The 22,048-nt window shown below is 43.1% G+C and overlaps 1 protein-coding gene across 1 annotated transcript; it reads left to right on the top strand.

Annotated features, from left to right (window-relative positions):
- The first annotated feature begins 1,362 nt into the window (after positions 1-1,362).
- Positions 1,363-21,761, top strand: zbtb16b (zinc finger and BTB domain containing 16b). Its single transcript, XM_063492908.1, has 7 exons — positions 1,363-1,485; positions 2,627-3,892; positions 7,166-7,263; positions 9,597-9,683; positions 16,120-16,290; positions 17,399-17,566; positions 18,628-21,761. Exons 2-7 carry the CDS (start codon positions 2,718-2,720, stop codon positions 18,855-18,857), a joined length of 1,929 nt encoding a protein of 642 aa, XP_063348978.1. The 5' UTR covers positions 1,363-1,485; positions 2,627-2,717; the 3' UTR covers positions 18,858-21,761.
- The last annotated feature ends 287 nt before the right edge of the window (positions 21,762-22,048 follow it).

Genomic DNA, 22,048 nt, shown 5'->3' on the forward strand with positions numbered 1-22,048 from the left:
AGCGCCCTTTAGAGAGACCAAACCTCAACCTGCTGTCAAACTTATTTTAATCAAGCTGTGCGTACGGCAAAGACGCACCGTTTACTTCTCACCGTGTATGAAGTAACCCATTTCTTTATTCATGCCACAAGCTGACATACTTTCATACTTACATTATTCCCAGTGCCACTGGCCAATAAAGATTCAGTTAATTTAACCTGTAATCTACGTCATCTGCATTTGTGTAAGCCACCACCATGACCATTTAAAAGTTGCAGCTGGTCCAGGTGAATAAAATCATATGTTAATATATGTAAATTAGGAGGTATGCAGGGCCGTAAATAGAATGGCATTTCCAGCTCAAATGTATAGAAGTCTAGATATTTCTGAGACTTCCAAGGTAAAATCATTGATTAATTGACTAATGCGATACACAGTTAAATAGGCAATGGATGGATTTTTTTTTACCCCCATCTATCGTTGTCTCATATTTTACCTTTGAAAGAGAGAGATGCACAGGAAAAGCACAAAAGGATGGTAAAGGATGACTTAATCAAAACTCCTCAGTCAGATGCAAATTAGGAGCGCTGGGGAAACACGTTGCATATCTTAAAGCACTAAATCACCAGGATGCAAAAGATTCAGTGGCCTAAACACAAGAGCATAGTTGCAGGCCAGTTTTTCACTTCATTTACTGAAATACTAAAAACTAAAGTACACCGGTTTACAAGATGGGTAAAGTAACCTTGTAGCTGGCAAAAAACGAAAAAGAAGCAAAGCCTCCACATAAGAATCGCATTCTTTCTTTGTCTTCAAATATAAAATTACATTCTCTAAGTTTGTTACAAAATATTTGCATTATCTACATAAAGCGCTGAAATACATAAGTGTAACCATTACTCTGTCTACCTTTGTTTCCACGTGAAGGCTTAGAGTTAAACCCAGTAATTTGTGTAAAATAGGCTACATCATCTAATACTGATCAAAATATGTTGATGTTTGTGTCAGTATTTAGGTGAATAATCAAATCAAACTAAACTTTATAATTTCCTTCACGTAGTGCCGTTTTTCCAGGAGTGTCATTCTGCAACGATCTACAAAGACGTGAATACTAACGATTTTGACTCACACTAAGTGCTTTCTGCACGCATTTCGATCACTTTGCTCCTCTTACTGTGATCATAGTGTTGGTTCTTGAAACAATTTAGTTCTTGAGTTAGTTACAGCATGTTGGAAACAATGTATTAACGCCACACAGTCACTACGTTTGTAATTATAACCTGATAATAACAGTCAGTTAGATCAACAGTTATTAATCACATCGCTCTGGCCGTCGTTTTATTTTGAAAATTCTCCTCGGCAGTATCGCATTCCCCTGCTGGTTTGACTGTCGTGGCTGGGTGATGATTTGCTTACTTGGAGCAGGACTGAGTTTGGAGCGGGTACTGTGAAATGTGTAAGCATGATACTGCCTGGATAATCAGCGGAGGACATTAGGAGACGGAGGTAAGAACAGCTCTGACAGCCGCCACTCTTTATTCTTTCCACTGTTGATTTCTGTCAGGTGATTCAGCTCCGATGAACTACTTTTGAGACCTCCTCATCTTAATTATTAACACTGAACAATAATGCCAGCTTTGTGGCTCCTTGATATAATTTCGATTCGCAGCAACCATGTGGAAATCCACTTAAGTTTAGTCCGCGCACTGCTTTAGGATTTTCCAAACTTGAATGAGCTCAGACTGTATCGCACACTGTTCACTCCACTGTGATGCACTCTGGACTATTTTAGACAAATTGGGTCTTTTATTTTCGAACCCGTCGCGTCCCCTTAAATGAAAAGCGCGCAGGGAGGGTTAATTTGTCGCAATGTGTTTGGATAATCAGGTGGATTTGTGCGTTTGCACCTGATGCGCTCTGATGTTGCGGTTAGTTGAGGATGCAGCCCGTCAGCATCACTCGAGGTGCCGTTGAGTGGTCCGACTACACAAAACATCAAACAGGGATTATTCAGACACTCATTCAGCCGTTTGGATGTATAGAAAAAAAATCCATGCATGCGCGGATTGCGCTTTATTTTCGTGCTTTGCCAGTTTGGTAACTTACTCAGGTTTTTGTTTTTCTTTTCTTTCTTTCTTTCTTTCTTTCTTTTCTTTTTTTTAAGCAGAGCGCTTAATTGTAACACATCTAATCATGAACGTGCGCCGCCTAAATGAACTAATCAGCCCTTCAAGGGCTTTGTTAATAGCAGGCCTACCTGTTGAAGGAATGGATGAATGTGTGAGGAGCTTGATAAATTGAACCGTCACCTCTCAGTATGCAGACGTTATTACAGCGACGTGACCGCTCTCAGTGAAACCTCAGACTAATCACCTGCAGTGGAAACTGTTGCTTTGCGCTCATCGACCTGTTGTCTCCCTTTGGTATTTTTTAAATGCATATAGGGTGCATCAAATAAAATAATTAAAGAAATCACATAGGGGGGTCGAGGGTTTGCTTTTCACTTTATATAATATTCATTAATATCATTTTAAGTTGCTTTTGACTGGTGTGTTCCCTGGAGTATAATCATCTGCCTTTTGCATCATACTGTACGTGAAATGGGCTCTAATAGTCTTCCATCTTCATTCCTCCACCCAAAACGCAGACCTACAGCGAACTGAAAGCAAAGCAGGCAGGACAGCCACACCTCATGCGTGGGCTCAGCAAAGGTCCGAGTGGATAGGGGTCTGACAAACATGGGTGTTCTTCAACTCCACAATCCCACTCACTCCAGCACGCTCCTGCAGCGGGCTAATCAGATGCGTCTGACCGGCACCCTGTGTGATGTCATTATCACAGTGGATGGCCAAGAGTTTCCAGCGCACCGCACCGTCCTGGCCTGCACTAGCAAAATGTTCGAGATCTTGTTCCATCGCAGCAGCCTGCGCTACGCCCTGGACTTCCTGTCCCCCAAGACTTTCCAGCAGATCCTAGAGTACGCCTACACCGCCTCGCTCCAGGCCACAGCTGAGGACTTGGACGACTTGCTGTATGCTGCTGAGATTCTGGAGATCGAGTACCTGGAGGAGCAGTGCCTGAAGGTGCTGGAGACCATCCAGGCAGAGGAGAGTGAGGAAGTGGCGGTCAGGAATCACAGCTCCGGAGATCACAGTGACCATGGCCGGGCCAGGCACTGGAGGCAAATGCTGATGTCCAAGAAGCATTCCATACAGGATGGACCCAACCACACCAGTCCCACAGCTCTACACCACCTGGCACTGTACCACATGACTGAGAGGAGCTCTCCTGGCCCAGAGCCTGAAGCAGCTCCTGAATCGAGCCCCAAGCAGGACACAGTGGTAGACATGGAGAACTCCCAGAAGGCTCAGCATAGCGGTGTAGAGATAGCCCAGGATTCATCCCACGAACCTCCCAGAAGTATAAAATCAGAGCGCATGCAGGTGGATGATGCCAACAGCTACGAGGGCAGATCCTCCAGTGCAGGGGAGGGAAGCTGCATCTCAGACCAGCCTAGAGACGAAGGCCCGGGGACGCCCCTGAGAGGTAGCGTCATCACCAGTGCTCGAGAGCTGCACACAGGCCCCGAGGATGGAGGACAAATGGCAGGAAACACTCTTGACTGTTTTCCCGGGATCTCTGAGAAACACCTGGCCTCCATATACTCTGTGCCATCCAACCACACAGGGGAGGGCATGCCAGTGTCTGTTTCTGTGGCCCCAACCCTGGGTGTGCCACTAGACCCGAGAACCTACAGTGGCCTGCTGCACCAAGGGTTGCTGCACAGGGAGCTCCTGAGCAGGCTTGGCCAGTTTGCAGCAGGGATGAGGCACGAGGCCCCAGCTCAAGGCCAGCAGTGTTGTGGCGAATGTGGGCTCCAGCTGCACAGCCGGCAGGCCGTGGAGCAGCACAGGTAACACGCACAAAACAACCATTAACACTAATTTGTGCTGTTTATTTTTAATCTGGCTTGTTTTAACTAATGTAAAATGAAATAATATACTTTAAAAACGCCAGGCTCAATAGCTAATAATCACAAAATATTTTGTTGTATTTTGTGCTGAAGAAACACTGCTACACTCTCCTGCGGCTCAACATTTTCACTGACAGTCGTGCGTTACCTTTAATAAAAGATGGAGGAGACGGGCGTGCAGGTGGATCTGTGCTTATTGTGATAATGAATGATTATGCTAGACACGTGTCTCTTAAATTTAACCTTTTCTACGTCTTCGAGATTTTTCCCCCCCTCTCTCAGTGAATATAATGTGAGTCAAAAGCTTGAAACAGCATCTGAGAATTTGTTCATTTATTCTCAGGGACACCTGCGCTCGTGTCTTAACAGTGAGACGTGTCGGCAACTTTTGAATCGGGTCTCTGTGAGGGGTTTGATATAAAGAGGCCTTAGTGTCGCAAAATGCTGTCATTTACAAAGCCTCATTTTCTAAATTCTGTTTGATTATCTGTGCAGAAGTGTGCTTCACACAACAGTCTGTCTCCCAGGCTATTTGATATGCATTCCTTTGCATCAGCAGACAGGATCCTCTCAGCAGGGACCGGGCTGGACGCTTCAGCAACATGATGGATAACTTCTGCTTCACGACTCGGCTCTGTTGTTTTGTTGTTGTTGTTTTTTTTTATTGTTCTTGTTTATTTTTACCCTACTTATTAGCTTGTCCTTTTGTCATTGTACACAAAAAATTAACCAGATCGATGACAGCTCTCATTAACTTGATTGCAGTTGTTTCCAATTGTGCAAGCTCGTCAGTGTTTTACTCATCATCAGTCGGTAGAAACAAGACAGTTTGCAGTCCTAATGTGCAGCTAACCCATGATTAGGATCGCAGTGTCTCCCTGTTCATGCCTGTGGCTGACATTTCAGCCTCACTCCAGAACTCTGTTGAAACAATGCATCCTGTGGGATATTTAGTGATGCGCACAGCTTACTCACGGAGACAGGCTCATGTCCGCAGGTTCAAGGAGCTGCGGTGGTGGCACTGCTTGAGGATGTAATGAAGTTGCTGTAGGTCTGTAACCAGGTCACTGAGCATACACCTGGCCTGCAGATTGACATTTTCTGGTGTTGTTCAGGAGGCATCTCCTGGCACAGTTTTAGTATGAAACACTTCAGAAAAAGAAATCAATTTGGCTTGAATGATAAATAAACAATTGGGAAATATATACCATTAAAAAAAAAATCAGCAGCCTTGAGGCTGAAATTATAAAATGAACAGTTCAGTGTTCCACTAACTTTTCAAGGTTACTAAACAGCCGCTAAAATCAAATTAAAAGCCTGTTTTGCATGTTTGAGGACAGCTCCTCTTTTCAATATTCCAAAATTAATTAACTTCAAATAATTTATTGGTTTTGTTTCAATGACAGTGAAATGAGGGCAGGAAGACGTGGAATGAATTCAAAATCAAACGCAACAGTTGTTCGCAGCTGGACTCCGACTTTAAAATATTATGATTACACGGTCAGTGCCTTTAACCCCCGACCCCCCACCCCCATTCCCAGACCAGCAGGACACAAAGTCCACCCCTTTCATTGCATTTGGAGCACAACAGTTAATTATTCTTTTAGGGCAGAAGCTGATATCGACATTTAACCATATATGGTATGATTTAAAACATAACAATGAATAAACTAAAAAGTCACAAAATCAATTTTTTAAAAAGTCTTGTAATTTGGTCTTCCAAGTATTTCAAACTGTGTCAAACAAAGGAAGAGACCAGTCAGTGAATGTCGGTGACTCGTAGCAGTGACAGCTGAAAAAGCTAATAGTGATGCGAAGTGGGCGGGTGCCAAGCTAAAGTGAGTTCAGCTTTGAAGCGAGTGATTAAAGTGACGACCAGTGGGAATGCAGAACGCTGATGATTGGCATATGACATATGCAGAGGTGCAGGAGCCAGGCAAAAAAAATGGGACTGCTGTGGAGGGCCACCCCAATAAGCTTTTAAAGAGATTCTCGTGTGGCCCCTTGGGAAAAATAATTACCCACCTCTGTAATTAAGGGGCTATCTATGCAACTAAATGACAAAAATGTCAGCTACATGTTGATGCATGGTGAGTGAAGTTAGTTTAAGTTAGTTTCAAATGCGATTGGAACTTAATAATAATATTATGCTTCTTATTATAAATGCAGAATGCAAGTTATATTGAATAGGAAAATATTTTTCTAGTAATGTACTTCTCTCTATTTAATATGAAAACCACTGATGCTACTCTGCAACATGTGCTGCAGACCTCGCTGTAAGCAATCGTATTGGACACTATTTCTAAACTACCTCAAACATCTTTTTTTAAGCATATTAACAAATATTAGGAAGCATCTGCCAAAAATCAAAGATTGTAATATAACTGCATATATCGCAGACTGCTTGACCACCAGGATGTCCTAAGTAAAATCTAATCTAGTATAGTATAAGAATCTAGTATGAACAGAAGCTGGTCAAATTTGAAACTACATGGAGTATTTCTGGGCCTGCAGCTCTAAAAGGATTCCTTTTTGTTCCTGACGGCATTAATGTTGATTTCATCTAAATTAAATGACATCTTAAGTCTTATTTATTATGACCACAGTGTGTGTTTAACCACAGACTTTTTAGGCCATTTCCTCTGCTGTTGGCGGGGTGATCCAAGGATAACAGTACAGATGCCTTGCATGCTTGGATGTGTGTGATATGATATGATAGGTTTTGCTGCCGGCGGAGCTTCGGCAAATCATCTTCTTTTCTCCTTTTCATTGCAGTTACAGGAGGAGTGTATGCGTGTGCATATTATGTCGGGATGCGAGTTTGCGTGCATGTGCTGTCTGTGTGTGTGTGTGTGCGCGCGCTAGTCTGAGTGGATTTGCGTGTGTGCCCAGTGTCTTGCAGTGCTGGCGGGTGGAGGCACGCGTATGTTTGCGCTCTGAAATTAGCCAGATATCCTATTGTCTGTGTTCTTTTAGCGTTCATGCGTTGTGATTCACAACTCCAAGGGCCTCTTACGCTAATGATGCCGCATTCAGCGAGGGATTCTTGCCGGAATTAAAACATGCTCCTCTTGTTACAATGATGCTTCTAGGTTTGGGAGACCTTAATAAAAGTGTCTCGAATCTGCGGCTTTTTTGCTTTATCAAAAGTGCGTTCTCGCTCCGTTTCTTGAATCCGTTAACACGCTCACGTTAGTGTTTGTCTTTCCACAGGAGGCTCCATAATGAGGAGAAGGGCAATGGCTGTGAATACTGTGGCAAACACTTCCAGGACAGCATGCGGCTCAGGATGCACATGCTGTCTCACACAGGTACTTAGTAACTCTCACACTCTCATCTCAGAGCATTCAGAGCTGATCAACCCTCTTGATACAGTAGTGCAGCTTTTCAAATGCACCTGTTCATGCTACGACACCCCCCCCCCCCCAATGCCGGTTAGTGCTGCTCCGAATACTTGGATCATGCTTTCTTTTCCATGCTTAGGTCTATGCACGTCTCCCTCCCTCTCTTCTCTCCGTCTCCCTCTCTAGTCTCTCTCAGTTTGAATCGTTTCTGTGTTTTTTCGGAGACTCTGGCAGCTCGCCAGCTCTGCCCCTTCTGAGTGATGACATCATCAGCTGCCGGCAGGCCTGGGTGTTCTGCCAGTGTTCCGAAGCGTGTGTGATGGCTCGCTCGCAGATGTGTGTCCAGGAACACACTGTACCCAAATGGAGACTTAATCAGACCTGACTGCTCTCCCAGCTACTTTATCCAAAATAGAGAGAGAGGAGGGGCGGGGAGTTTGGGGAGGGGGGGGGGATCAGGGACTAAAAATGAAACTAAAACACAAACCTCAGTTGGAATATGTGTACAGACAAGGCAAAGTCCCTGTCCTCTCCGCCTTCTCTATGAGGATTGTTTTGGAATGACATCCTGCTGACGGATGAGAGAAAGAATCTGCTTCTTTAAACTTCACCTGATCCCCCTCCCTTTTTCTGTTCCTCCTCTTTTATACCCTCTGGATAACCCTAAACACACATATTGTCTTGCATTACCCCGACCACCACAACGCGCTTTGATTTTCAATTCGCAGCGACATCCGTAACAGCAGCACCTTTAACCTAATTTGAATTTTTTGCATAAACTCTCCCCATCCCAATGTGTCAACCTATAATACTACAGAAAAAAAAAAAGAGAGAGATGTGGATCTCATTTCTTTGTCACTGTGTATTTCGGTATAGCAGCCTTAGATCCCGCTGGTTGCTAAGGAGCGAGTGCTCCACTGCTCTAATGGGCTGATTTGGTATTCAGCTCGATGCTGGCTCTTATTTTGGTATGCCAGACAAAGTGTTTTGATGGAGGACGATTGCAGCCGCGTCTGGAGACAGTTTGATGGTTTATGGATGAGAGCACACTCCGTGCCTTTGACTGCACAAGACAATGCACTATGTTCTCTTCTTCCCTTATCACACAATCTCACACAACACAACACACCACACTGGACAGCGTCACACAACATCAGGATCGCAAATTCTGCTTTAGTGTTACTACTAAACAACACTACTCTCAAGCAAGTTTTATTTTTATGCCGTGTAACAAAACGCACTATTCCAAAACAGTAACAGTTTGTTTTCAAAAATTGTTGTTTTTAGAAATGAACAGATTGGGGCTCTCTCTCTCTTTTTTTTTTTTTGGTATTTGTGTGCAGCACTGGGAACAGTGGCAGAGTGTCTCTGTATAGTGGCATCGTAAGAGTTGAAAGAGGACCACATTTAGGCTGTAGCGCTCAGAGTTCCCAAAGCTTGTGGGTGTTTTAATGAGTCATTTTAACTTCATTTAAAGCCAGCTGAGCAGAAAATAGATCAGTGAATGAGCCCTGGGCCAGTATGGATCTGCAACCGATTTACATCTCTGTGAGAGCCAACCCACATCCAAACAGCTGTGTGTGAGAGAAAGAGAAAGAGCGAGCGTGTGCATGTGTGCGTATGTGCATATCTGTCTTATTTGTCTGTCTGTGCAGGTGTGAGGTGAGTGCAGAACAAGGATTGAACGTTTCTGCTGGCAGCGTGCATACTTGTCTCTCTCATGTCTTCATCAGAATAGACAAGGGCATTCCAAAGGTGAACTGGGAACTGTAGTTACAGTGTATGCGGTGGGATTCGGGGTGTTGACTCTGAAGTGTTTTTTTTGATAAAGGGATGTGCCGCAGGCGGGAAGCGTCTGCTGTAGAGAGAACACCCAGTCCTTCTGTGGCCTCTCAGGCATACAGTCTGCTCACTGTTCAGAGACTGATAACAGGGCACGGTAAATAAAACTCTTCAGCTCTGCTCTTTTTTTTCTTTTCTTTTTTTTCGAGAAGAAGGGCCATTGCACCCTGTCTGGTGCTTTTGTTTGTCCCCAGTTGTGTTTTTACGGCGCTTTCCACTGCTCCATTGTACTCCGCGCATTTGCTTCCTTGTGTTAACACCTGAAAAGCACAAGTGTGTGACAAACAAGGCTCTTTGCTGACTTTTCAAACAGCGTCTCTTTGTTCCCCCCCTCTCGTTGCTTTTCTCCACAGTCCTCTTTAAATGTGAAATTAACTGACTTAGGCTGCAATTACAAACGCATGTTTGCGTTCAGGTCTGATCAAAATACACTCTTTTGAATTTGATTTTGTCTACAGCTCCTGCAGAGGCGCTCGTGTGTGATCAGTGCGGAGCGACATTCTCCTCAGAGGACGCTCTGGAAGCCCACAGGCAAACACACACAGGTACTTTACAAACATGTGTGCATGCTTTCTCAATGTGCACGCATGCACACACACATACATACATACACACACACACACACACACACACACACACATGTTTAACCTGGACAGCATGCATTGAGCTGTTGAGTAAGCCGTGACTACGGGACTCGTGATCATGGTATAAACTGGCTTGTCATGCTGGCTGGGTTAAACTGTTCCTGTCATGATGCTCCATAATTTATCAACAGGGAGGTGGGAGGCCCTCTCACATATCACCCACTAATATCTCCTGGCATCCAGACCCACTGCATGCCACTTTGCCACAGCAGTAGCTTTACAGCACCAGCATTACAGTTTCACAGACATACTATCCTCACCTCCCTCATGACAGCGGCTGTGAAATTATTTACCTCACGCCCACACACTCAACAGCAGGCCAGACACCTTTTTGTGATTTTTCAGTGATCTCAAACCAGGCAAAATGTTTGCATTACATACTCTTCTTGTTCAGCGAGTGTCTGGCATTAACATTTGGCACCAAGATGAGTCAAAGTATTTTTTTAAATAGTTATATTTCTGGCTGACTGGCTGCACAAACCTGGATGGTGATTTGCAATCTGGACTCTCGTAGTTTGGAAAAACATGCCCGGGGAGCTGAAGTCGTTATCAACGTTAGAAAGTGCCTCACAGAGGGGGAAAAAAAGGAAAAAGGAGGAGATAAAAATGACAAACAACACAAGTGTCCAACTGATTAAATAAAATGCACTAAAAATCAAGCGAGAGATAAACCAGATGTTGTCTAAGTGCAGTACTTTTCTTAGCAAGTTGGTATTTTTCTTTTTGATTAAGACAGTTCTAAAAGGTTTATCGGTTGTCTGTAATGAATGCATCATTTTTCCATCCGCCTAAATTCGAGTTTATTGCCCAACAGTTTTGTTGTCAGATGGCACATACATGTATCCCTGACAGTGTCCGAATCCACACCTTTTCTGCTACTGTCAGAGAAAGGTGATAACCCTCTCAGGAGCACTGGCACGTAACTGTAACTCCAGGTGGCACACACAGTATGAATAGTTAATGGATGTGGACATGGAGGGGTGTTAACGATGCCCAGAAGTTTCTACCCTCATCTCCCTGAGTTGTAAACATCCAGAGCTCGGTTTCAGCTTGGCACTGTATCCAGAGCAGGGTGCAGGAGGGCATTACTCTCTTATTTTGTCATGATCTCAGCTTGGTCCGCTGTGACGCATGACCCTTTTTACTGACTCTTATTGTGGCATTCGTCATGAGCTACAGGTAATTCAATCAGTTGTGCCGAGGTTATGCAAGGAAATTTTCCAAATCACTGCAGAGACTCGCATTTTCTAAATCACCTGGTTTTTATTTCTTCTTCTTCTAAAAAAAAAACCCCCAAAACAAAACAAAAAAGATAGAGACACAGTGCCGAGCGTGCAGCCTCTGCTTTAATTTGCCATGTGGCATAACCAGTTAGCCAAATGAGTTTCCCCTTAGCAGATTAACACTTGTCAGACCTCAGCAGCTGCAGCACTGACGTCCACTTCTTCTCCAGAGGGGAAATAATTCTGCTTTTGGGAGACCTTACTCTGTGGCAATTTGGCTGATTTGGCCGCAAGACTAGTTTACAGTGAAAGTCTTTAGCCACTTTTATATGTCAGAGGTGAATGGCCCTGGGTTGCTGAAGTTAGAGATCAAAGAGAGCAGGGGGTTGTGGTGGAGAGGGTTAGGGGTGTGTTGCACTGTGAGAAGGGAAGGGGGTAGGGGGTATGTGAGGACTTCCTGAGGGCAGGAGGATTGCTGCTGGTGTTGGATGCCAGGACACGGAGGAAAACAACATCATGTGCTGCTGTTTACTCCTCACCACAGCACTGTCATAGTCTCCTCTGACCTACTTGTCAGTGCCCAAAATAAAAGAATGGATCTGTCTCCGAATTGCTCTCACAACAAAGGGGTTTGTTTCATCATGGCAAGTAAGGGCTCTGGGGCACCTAGCTTTCCATTTTGGAAAACCCAAGACTCATAGCTTATCTCCACCATGCACAGAAATCGACTATATGTGCTTCAAACTGTGCTGGCTGACCATTTTGCCACCTTGCCTTGCCTAAAGAAAAAAGGCCATAAGAGTGCTGTCTTTGTGTACTCACAGCAGCTGCACTGTTTCCACACATTACAGGCTGCTTCATCAAGTGAATAATATTACCTTCTGTCCAAACCCTAATTAAACAGTCCTGTAGTCTGTTCAGATACAGCCCAGGCTTTCTAATGCATCCCTCTTAATGCAGACCTTTTAGCTCGCCTAATTGCGTGTCCGTCATCATACTGCACCCTCCTGTTAATACCCAGTTGTAATTCGCATAAGCCTTAAACTGAACTGAACTGCGCTCTGTTTGGCCATTATGTCTTTTTTTCCCTGACTGTTACCACACACACACACACACACAAAAAAAAACCCACGCTCCGAGCTGCCCTGCCATTTCATGTAAAGTGAAATACAGTAGCTATAGATAATATAGCAAACGTTCTAGGAACAGAGGCGAATGAATCAGTGTGTGACCTCAATGAACCGGTCCGTGGAATGGTGGTTAAACACGAGCAACGTATCTCTTGTTGCATTAATTATTGAGTCGGTTGTTCCTCACTCGGGTAGATTAGCAGTCTACTGATGAGGGCCCGGGGTTGTTTAAGGTACTGTACTGTTGCTCTACATGGAGCTGTCCGCATGAACACGTACAGTAGCCTGAACGCACGGGGTCATGTGAGGTCCAGCACATAGCACGTAGCCCGCCTGGCTGTGTATGTTTAACAGGGTGATAGCAGAGTTGCCGGCAGACGGCGAGCAGGGCCCGAGGACGTAGCTGAAAGTGCCTTTACACTGCATACTAGTGGACGTGAACAGCATTGATGTTAATATTGTAAACTGTGAAATCCGCTGTTGTTTTGATAGCAGCAGGTGATTTGTTCAGCTCTGACTCGGCTGTCATTCACAATTTGCCGAAACAAATGCCTTAATGGATCGAATTCTGAAAGCGTCTATTAAAATAATGCCAGTCATTTGTGACCGATGCTGTTAAAATGAAGTCTACGGCATATTTCAGCAAACACAGAAAGAACATTTTTCACGGTTCCACCAGTGTAATCTGTAGGCTCAGGACACTGAAGTTAAGATTAACACAGAAGAAATTATACAGCTTTGCGGTCATCACTGATACAATCTCTTGTCCAATTTGCCGTGGGTTTACTCCCAGAATCTCAGGGTGGGAAAACTTTTGTTTGCTGCTTGAAAAGAAACAGGCTGCGCTTATTTGTGAATGAAGGGATTAGCTTGAACACTTCACCCCAACAAGGACCATGATCCTATCTGGTTGCCTAGACACATGGTTTTGTTTCTTAGGCAGCGTGAGAGCCTGGCTGGCTCCCACCTCAGTTGGACTGAATAAGTGGCAGATGCATGAAGGCAGACTATGTTAAATCACACGAGCATACACATCGGCTTCATAGAGATATGCTGAAATCGCATAACAACCCCAAACTGTCCTCAATTACTAACCTAATTGTGCATTAGATGAGCAGCTTAGTCACATAACGCACACAGTAAATGTTTAGATTTTCTGCCTCGTAGCAGAATTGCTTAAAAGTAAATCATTATTCCCACTGTTAAAGCTCCCGCCCACTAAACACAATGCTCAGTCAACGCTCCAGCCTTTGAGAAATGCTATTGATTACGTGGTCTTTAGCCTATTGAGGGCCATAGGTCAGGGGGTCATCCTGTGCCTTAAAGCCTAAAGTCCAAACCCATTGTCTGGTTAAGGGTGAGAAAGCAGGGGGCAGTGACGGCCAACTTTAGGGCTTATTCTCTCATAAAGAATCTCCCCTGCATTTATTACCAAAGCTTACTGGAAAACTCTACGATCGCAAAACCTTTTTCATTTCAAAAGTTAACAGAGCGCAGTGAGGCGAAATGCCACCACTAACGCATACAAACACTTCCTCGCCTCCAAAGGTTTTTGTTTACACTTCAAGACATTTTTTGGTATTTTTATTTTCAGCGTCGCTTGCGCAGAATAAAACCGAAAACGACTGCTGAGCTGTTGTCACTGCGTGTCAGCCCGAGATCAAGGGTTGAGATTCTTGTGACAGAAGAGTTGTCATATTCCTTTTCTCAAGTTTCAGTATTGTCGGTGACAGAAAGATCAGGATGTACATCTGTGAGTGTCTGCGAGTGTGTCAGGGAGTCACGGTTTACCTCCACAGAGAAACTAGGATGTAAAACTTCTAGAGCAGACAGGGGAGGAAAAAAAAGGAAAATATGCAAGCTGCACCGAAACAGGCGTTTAAAATATATGACGGTTAATAACGAGAGAGTAGAGGGAGGATAATTAAAGTAGCTTTGAAGTATCTACAAGGTGGATAATATGCTGCTCAGTTGGTTGAGGGCTCTGCTCTGCCTGCAGCTACAGGAACGTGGACACATTGGAACAGAAAGCGCTCCCCCTGCTGGTTGAAAGAATTTACTGCTAGCTGGTTAAAGTGGAGGAAGGCTTCACATCTCGGGGTCATTCAGAGACTGCATTTTCTGCTTCTTAAGTGTTTTTAACCATTTTTGGATAGATCATTATCCAGACTATACTGTTGCACAGCGCAGAGCAAAAGCAGCATTCGTTAGGTATGACTCAGGGAGAAAGTGAAGCTGGTTAGCCAGTGAAAGGATTTCCTGTATGGTCAGCGAATAAGGGGAGTGGGGAGGGCGCAGGGGCATTGAGACTGGAGGGTCTTTTGTCTACAACTAAAATATTGTGATCCATGTGTGAGAAAGGGCCTTGGTCATTAGGCGACAACATAAAGACAGGGATTGTAGGAGTTGCATGAGGAGCCTATGACTAATGGGCTTGGTCAATGAGGGCCTGAACCTCATTGTGTGCCCTTTGTGGAAAAGAGCACAGGCTAAAGCCTCTGAACAGGTGCAGCTCATTCCATCAGATCGGTTCCCTGCAGGACGTTTAAGATCGGGGAATGCCTTTCATCCCGTCTTATTTCCGTTAATGATTATGAACGATCGGTTCTATTAAGTTTTGTTTTGGGGTGAAATTTCAGAACATTTGAGAGAAAAAACAAAACAAAACAGGAAGCTGAGGCTTTCTTTATTTAAGCTAAACTGCAGTCATCCATGAAATGTTAAAGTGTCTTTCATTGTTTGAGCAAACTGTGATACGCGGATGAGCAAACAATACTCAGCCAACGTTTTTGATTTATCCCTGAAAAAATGTGAATATGCTTGATTTGTTTCTTTTTCTTTCTCCTTTGAACAGGCTTGTCTTTAACTTGATTGAACCTAAAGCAAGTGTCTGACACTCTTCCCTCTTAGTATGAGTGTGCTGTATCCCTTTCCCTGCGTTAATTCCAATTTAATTGCCAGTTGCCTCAAGGCACTTCAATAACAGTAACAAATGATTTGATTTAGTGGACCTCATCAGACTGCATTTTAAATGCGACACAGCAACCCCACTTGAATTCCAATGAAGTGCTGGCACAGTCCTCTGTTTACTAATGATCCTCCGCTGGAGATGTCTGATTGAATCTGAGTCAGGAGCAATGGGACCTGCTAGCATTGTAAATGATCTGCAACCTGTGCAGACAGAGAAATAAGGACCTCATAATCTCACATTAAAGCCTCACTCTCCAGGACATGCACATTACGTCCGATGCCACTGATTAACCAGTCCCTCACCGGTGCACATATGAATTTTGCATCAGTGTGAATGTCACAATGGAGCGTGCTGGCGTACACATCCTGTAGATCAAATGTTGACTGTATGACAGCCAATGGATCTTCTTCACATAGCCATTTTGACTTAAACTAGCCTGCCAGCAACTCCCTATCTGTATTCCTCTCCACACTCTGTGCAACAGGAAAGCAGCCCCAAAGAGATGCCAGGTCACACACAGGATTAAACTGGATTGTGTTTTTTCCTGCAGTCCTGCCTTTAATGGCTTGATATCACTACTTAACATTCTGCACAGAGCGCATAGTGTAGGCATCATTTAGGGTGGAGCTACTATCAGCTGCTCTTTGAGCACAGAGACAGAGGACTTCACAGGCTGTAGCTGACTCCTGATGGGGAATGAAGAGAATAATTACACATCTAACACACCAGGAAGGAGCCATTGATTGTGTGATTGGCATGCTCTGCATTGTGTGGGAAATTCTTAAAGAAAACAATGACTTTCATGGTTTAAAATAGAACGTATAAAGACTCACAGCTGAAAGTGCCTCTGGGCTTTTAGGGGAGTTAGTTTAGGTAGAGGCACTTGCTCTTTGAAAGAAGCTTTTCCCTCAGAGGACTCACACAAAGTTGAAGTGACCCAGTTTCCCCACTTAAGGCCCTGTCTGTGTATGGTACTGAAATAACTGTGCGTCTGTGTCTTGCGCGTTCTCCAGGGACTGACATGGCGGTGTTCTGTCTGCTGTGTGCAAAGCGCTTCCAGACCCAGAAGGCCCTGCAGCAGCACATGGAGGCCCATGCAGGCATGCACAGCTACATCTGTAGCCACTGTGAGCGCCCCTTTCCCAGCCACACTACCCTCAAAAGGCACTTGCGCTCACACACGGGTAAGAGACGGATCATTTGTACTATCCTCATTATTCACAGTGTCAGCTGCCGTCATAAAACGCGAACATGTCGGTGTCAGGCACATGCATACGTTAAGGAGGAGACGAGAGACAGCTGTATTTATTTTGGTATATGGGTTAATTTCCTGGGGTTATTGGCTTTAAGGTTTTAGTCAATTTGCATGCATCCTCTCCCACCCTCCTTCCTTCTCTATAAGATGACTCACCTCGGCGATGACAGCACTGTACCGTTATGGCCGGTGCATATTTTGGGCAATTTCATCCTGTTTATATTTTGGGTTCTTAGACAGCCTTCGGGCCTCTGCAATTCACGGCTGTCAGTTCTAGTGCGGTTCACCCAAAATGATAGAGGAAACCCAAATAAATATTGAAGGAAAAGCAAATGGAAATGACTTGTCTGTGTGTTCTACCAAGGGTGAGTCTTAGTGCCGCAGGAGACGGAGAGATATTTACTGAAAAGATGTCCCCCTTTCTTCTTTTACCTTAAATAACACTCCCAGCTGTCAGGACGGCTTGATGTCTAGACAGGAGAAATACATAATTGATGTGAAGAGACAGAAGTGAAGGGAGTTTTGGCCATGGCAGCGTATCTTGTTTGTATGCCATTCTGCTTGGAAGTAACATTTTGTAAATGTCATCTGCTCCACAGTGGGGTGGGGGATTGGGGAGAATCGGCCTGTAATGAGGAGAGCAATGTATCCTCTGACTTGGCTGTTGCTGTGGACACTGAGATAATGAGGCACATAGGTCATTGGAGATGAGTCAAACCCTCAGCCTAGGAGAGAAATAGATTAACTACAGTATAGAGAACCGAGCAGCACATGCCTGGAGGACTTTTATTAGCTATTAGCCGACAGCCAAGAGGAGTGTCCTCATGTCATAACATTAGCAACGTCTGAAAGAACATCATTTCCCACGTTTGCTATGCACGTGCGGAAAGGCCTCTGTGACTATTTGACCTATGCAGCTACATATGCGGCGTGCCGTGTCGAGCCAAGGATAAAGTTAGCCTTTAATGCTTCTCACGATAATGGGCTGTGTTGGTGTTGTGGCTGCTGCCGCTGTTGTGACACGATTGTGCTTTCAGGCGATCACCCATTTGAGTGTGAATTCTGCGGGAGCTGTTTCAGAGATGACGGCACGCTGAGGGGCCATAAACGCATCCACACGGGAGAGAAGCCTTACGAGTGCAATGGCTGCGGGAAGAGGTTCAGCCTGAAACACCAGCTAGAGACACATTACCGCGTACACACAGGTAAGAGCTCAGAGAGGAGCGCGCGCTCGAAAAAAGTCCTTCAGGTGGATCCAGGGAAAAGTCCAACAATCACCTGTATTATCGACACACCAAAAGTCTCTTATTAGACATGGATACACCTCAGTGTTGCACTTGGTGTTACAGTGACCACGGCCAACATTTTCATTTAGTGGCACATTTACAATGCTGCTGCTGCCGTTTGTATAATTCATTATGTATAAATCGTCCCCCACAAAAGCAGTATTTTACTCCTTTATGAGTCACGCTTACTAAAATGTACAGTGCCCTGCTATCTTTATGCTGGAAAATCACTTTAAAGACTCTTCAGTGGGAATGCCTGCCATAGAAAGGGCAGGAACGTATTGATTTAGACTAATGCATTTAAGGTTTTGGCCTTAGAAAAAGACAGAAATAAATAAAATACAGCATTTCTTCTACAGCTAACAATGTGCTCTGCCAAAATTTCAACTTTTTTTTTTAGCAAGGAAATAAAGTTTAATCATTTGATCATTAGTTATCTTGTACTTTAAAGAATGGCCATAGTGAGGCTTTTTATTTTTATGTGATTTTGTATTAATCACATAAATTAATCACGTCCCTTTTTTAAGACAGAAAGAAAATTTCTTTTGGATGCTGACAGACTCATTTTAAAACCTTTAAAGCCAATTGTATCATATTTAATACATGAGTTTGAGAGTTCTTGAGTGCTAGATTATCAGTAAGTTTTTTTCCTTCACCCATTTTTAAGCAACAAATTACAAAAAATACCAGACGTAGCAAATATGATACAAATTAAAACTAATATATGCAAATTAATATTTAATTTCTTTAAAAAAAATTATCAGAAGGTTTAATAACTAATTCATTAAAAAAATGAAAGATATTGCCAGTATTATTTTATGTCTCAGGGTTTGAAATGTTAATATCAAATTCAGGTCTAACCCTAGAGCACCGACATACAAACACACCTCTGAAAGTGCAGCGGCCTAAACTAGGAGGCGAGTCCCGTCTCATCTGGCTGCAGGTCTACAAGGTTAATGCCGTATTGTTGAATTTTTCAGGTGAGAAGCCATTTGAGTGTAAGCTCTGTCACCAACGGTCAAGAGACTACTCGGCTATGATCAAGCACCTGCGCACTCACAACGGAGCGTCTCCGTACCAGTGCACCATCTGCCAGGACTTCTGCCCCAGCCTGGCTGCCATGCAGAAGCACATGAAGGGCCACAAACCCGAGGAGGTGCCGGCGGATTGGAGGATAGAAAAGACTTACCTGTATGTCTGTTACGTCTGAGCAGGACTTGGACTCCAAGCACAGTCTGACTGGCGCTAACACCCACACACACTCGCACGCACACAGTCACTGTTGGATGAAAACCTGTGTTGCTGGTTTGAAATGTTTCTGTAAGGGTTTTTGAAAGAGTCTGAATTCTTGTTGGGTGAACTGGGAAGTGTATCATGGAGAGATGTCGCTCAAAGAGATACTGAGTTGGTTTTATTTGTTTTTTTCCTGACAATTAGACGTGCAAGCACGAAAACAGATGGGCGTACACGTTAGGGCTGCAACCAATGTTCATCATCAGTCAGGTTATTTTTACTCTAAAAGGAAAAAAAAGGGCAGAAGAAGTCACATTTTGTTGACAAGCTGAATTCTTTAAAGATATTTGCCCAAAAAAGTCCAATAAATATTGCAAGATTAATCGATTATCACATTTTTGACAGTTTCCTGATGACTTAACTGTTTTAGCCCTGACGTGCACAAACATACAGACACACACAGTCTCCCTCGCACACAAGTTTTGATAATCACTGTATCTCTAATGGATCCACTGTGGTTAAAATCAATGCCACAATGGCTGTGACTGCTGACCTGTATGTGTAGCAGGAGCATTTTGACTGATTGCTAAACCATCAGACAACCCGAGTTATCGTCTATGATTGTGCAGTAGATGTTGAAAATAATTCCACGAAGGCTTGATTGGCTGAACTTTGCAACATTTTCTCTCCTAATTTCCTGTGACTGCTTTGGGTTTTTTTGTTTTTTCTCCTGCTGTTTGGTTTTTATTTGAGTTGTTTATTTTCTGCATGTTTTACTTGAATGGCTGCCACGTTTTGACCTCATAAGCTTGATCTCTTTAATTGCCTTGTCTTTCTTGCAGTGGGTGTTATTGTTTCGGGGGGTGGGGTAGCCGGCTCACAATTTGAGTTTCTCTTGTAATAAGGTTGTGCTATTTATACGTTGTTTATTTGTTACCAAATATGTGCTGGTTTTCATCAGACGGTCCGTGTCTCTTGGGATGATTTCTAGTAGAGCGAGCTCTACCTCTCCTCACTTTTCACTGTTTTAAATCCACTGCAAATTATTCATCCATCAGCCGTTTTCAGTTTGTTTGTTTTTTTTTAGAATTCATCATAAATTACATGGTCAAAAAGTGTGTAAAAAATGCCTCAACATGGCTTTCTGTGTAGTTTTTTTTATTAAAAAAAATCCTTTAAGGAACAGTTTATCCAAAAATCAAATGTAGGTATTTTTCCTCTGGTCTGTAGTGCTGTTTATTCATCTGGTGCGAGTCGCCCAGTTTTTATAGAGATGCTTGTCTTCTCTTGATTATGATGGAATCAAATGGTACAGAGACTGACCCGGTTACTTTAAAAGAAACAAAACCCCAAAACTCTGTTGTGAGCAATTTCATGTAGGGACTATTTACTCTGTAGTTTCTGTAATCGCTAACCAAAAGAAGCATGCAGGTAGCTAACATTACAGCTCAGCCACAAGCATGAGCCTTTTGTGATGCCGTCTGATATGATTGCTGTGTGGAATAGTTGATATATGAAAAGACTGAGCTTTTTGTGTTTTGATTGATTTTTTTTTAAATTTGTATATTGAGATTATGATTTCTATTTACTTTGATGAATTTCAAGAGAAGGACAACATCTCCAAGCAGCGTTGTCTTCTCAAACTGGGCGGCTCGTGCTTAAACTAAACTAAATCTGATTTTTTGTTGTGAACTGTCCCTTAAACTATATATAGATGTCTTATAAAAATCACAGAATCAGAATTTTCTTGGAGAAAACTGAAGAAAACATGAAAAGTAGTTTTTTGTTTGTTTGCTTTTTAAGCAAAACACAAAAAGAAAATTCTGACACTGAATTACTATGAGCAGGTTATTGTCAGTTGTAGTGTAGCTGTAATGTAAAATCTGTCATGGTATGTTATTCCCTTATGTGAGCCTAACACGGGCCTTATAGATTTAAACATGTTGTATTTTTGTATTACAGTAATTTGCTATCTGTTTACATTTGGTATGATTTGAGAAAAAAAGAAAACATCTTAATGTGTGTGTTTTATAAGTCTCTGATTTGATTAAGATCCCTCCCTTGTGCCTCTTTTATAAGTAGAGCATTGATGTGCTTGAGTACATGGGTCTGTGCTATTGATAGTTGTTTCTGGGTGTTTGTTTATTGTTACTCAATTAAAGATAGACTGCCATGTAGATCCACTTTGTCTGAACATTGCAACTGGAAGCAACATACTGTGATAGTGGCTGATACTCTGATGCAAGTTCCAAGCAATTTTTGATGTAAAAAAAGTACACGCTTGTCTCAAATTGTTCCCTTCAAAGTGACAATGGACTGACATCTTTGGATGAAAACAGTGTGTATAGCAAATCTTGGCATCTGTGGGCATTACCAATGCCTTCTTAAGTAGCCAACAACACTCAGTGCCATGAAAACACATTCACTGTATCTATTCTACATGAACATGCACTATAAATGGATTTTCCTCGGTGGACCAAAAGAAATAGAGCACTTTTGTTTGAAAAGGATTTTTTTTTTCTTTGATCTTTCTATGTTGTGATAATACAGCTGTCTTTTATTTGATGTGTCCTAGAAGGATGTGATTAGCATTGTTTAGATTATGTCAATGTCTGTCTACCTCAGGGCCAGATCAAAGCTCGACCTGGTATCCAATCAGGGTTGTTCTTCTTGCCATGTGTGCAGTAAAATCCCTCTTCATTACAGCTTTGTAACACAGTGTGTGAAAGTGTTTTCTCCGTGTGGATTCAGGCACAACTCTGTATGCGTCAGTGTTCAGTGGCATGGTTAAAAAAAGAATAAAACAGTTTACTATTTTATGCATCACGTCTCATTTGCCTGTTGTTTCTGCCTTCTGTGTGCGCTCGTAAAGTGTGACTGGCAGCGGTTCCCAGCCTATTTGCTCTTTACAAAATAAAAAAAAAAAATAGAAGAAAAAGAGGGGGGTGATTTGAATTCATTTTACACATTACCGGAATTGTTTGCTTTGAAGTTAAGAAGCTGTGTCTACACTGGTAACTGATGGACTACTTTATTTGAGTTTAGTTTAGGTTTTTATTGCAGATTCCAGTATTTTGTAGCAGAAAGGACGGCATTACACACACATACACACACAAAGAAAGGATCAAATTGTTCATTTCATGCTTTGTTGATGCATATGTTTTAAGC

The sequence above is a fragment of the Pelmatolapia mariae genome, linkage group LG14 (genome assembly GCF_036321145.2).
Source record: "Pelmatolapia mariae isolate MD_Pm_ZW linkage group LG14, Pm_UMD_F_2, whole genome shotgun sequence".
In the NCBI taxonomy this organism is placed as follows: Eukaryota; Metazoa; Chordata; class Actinopteri; order Cichliformes; family Cichlidae; genus Pelmatolapia; species Pelmatolapia mariae.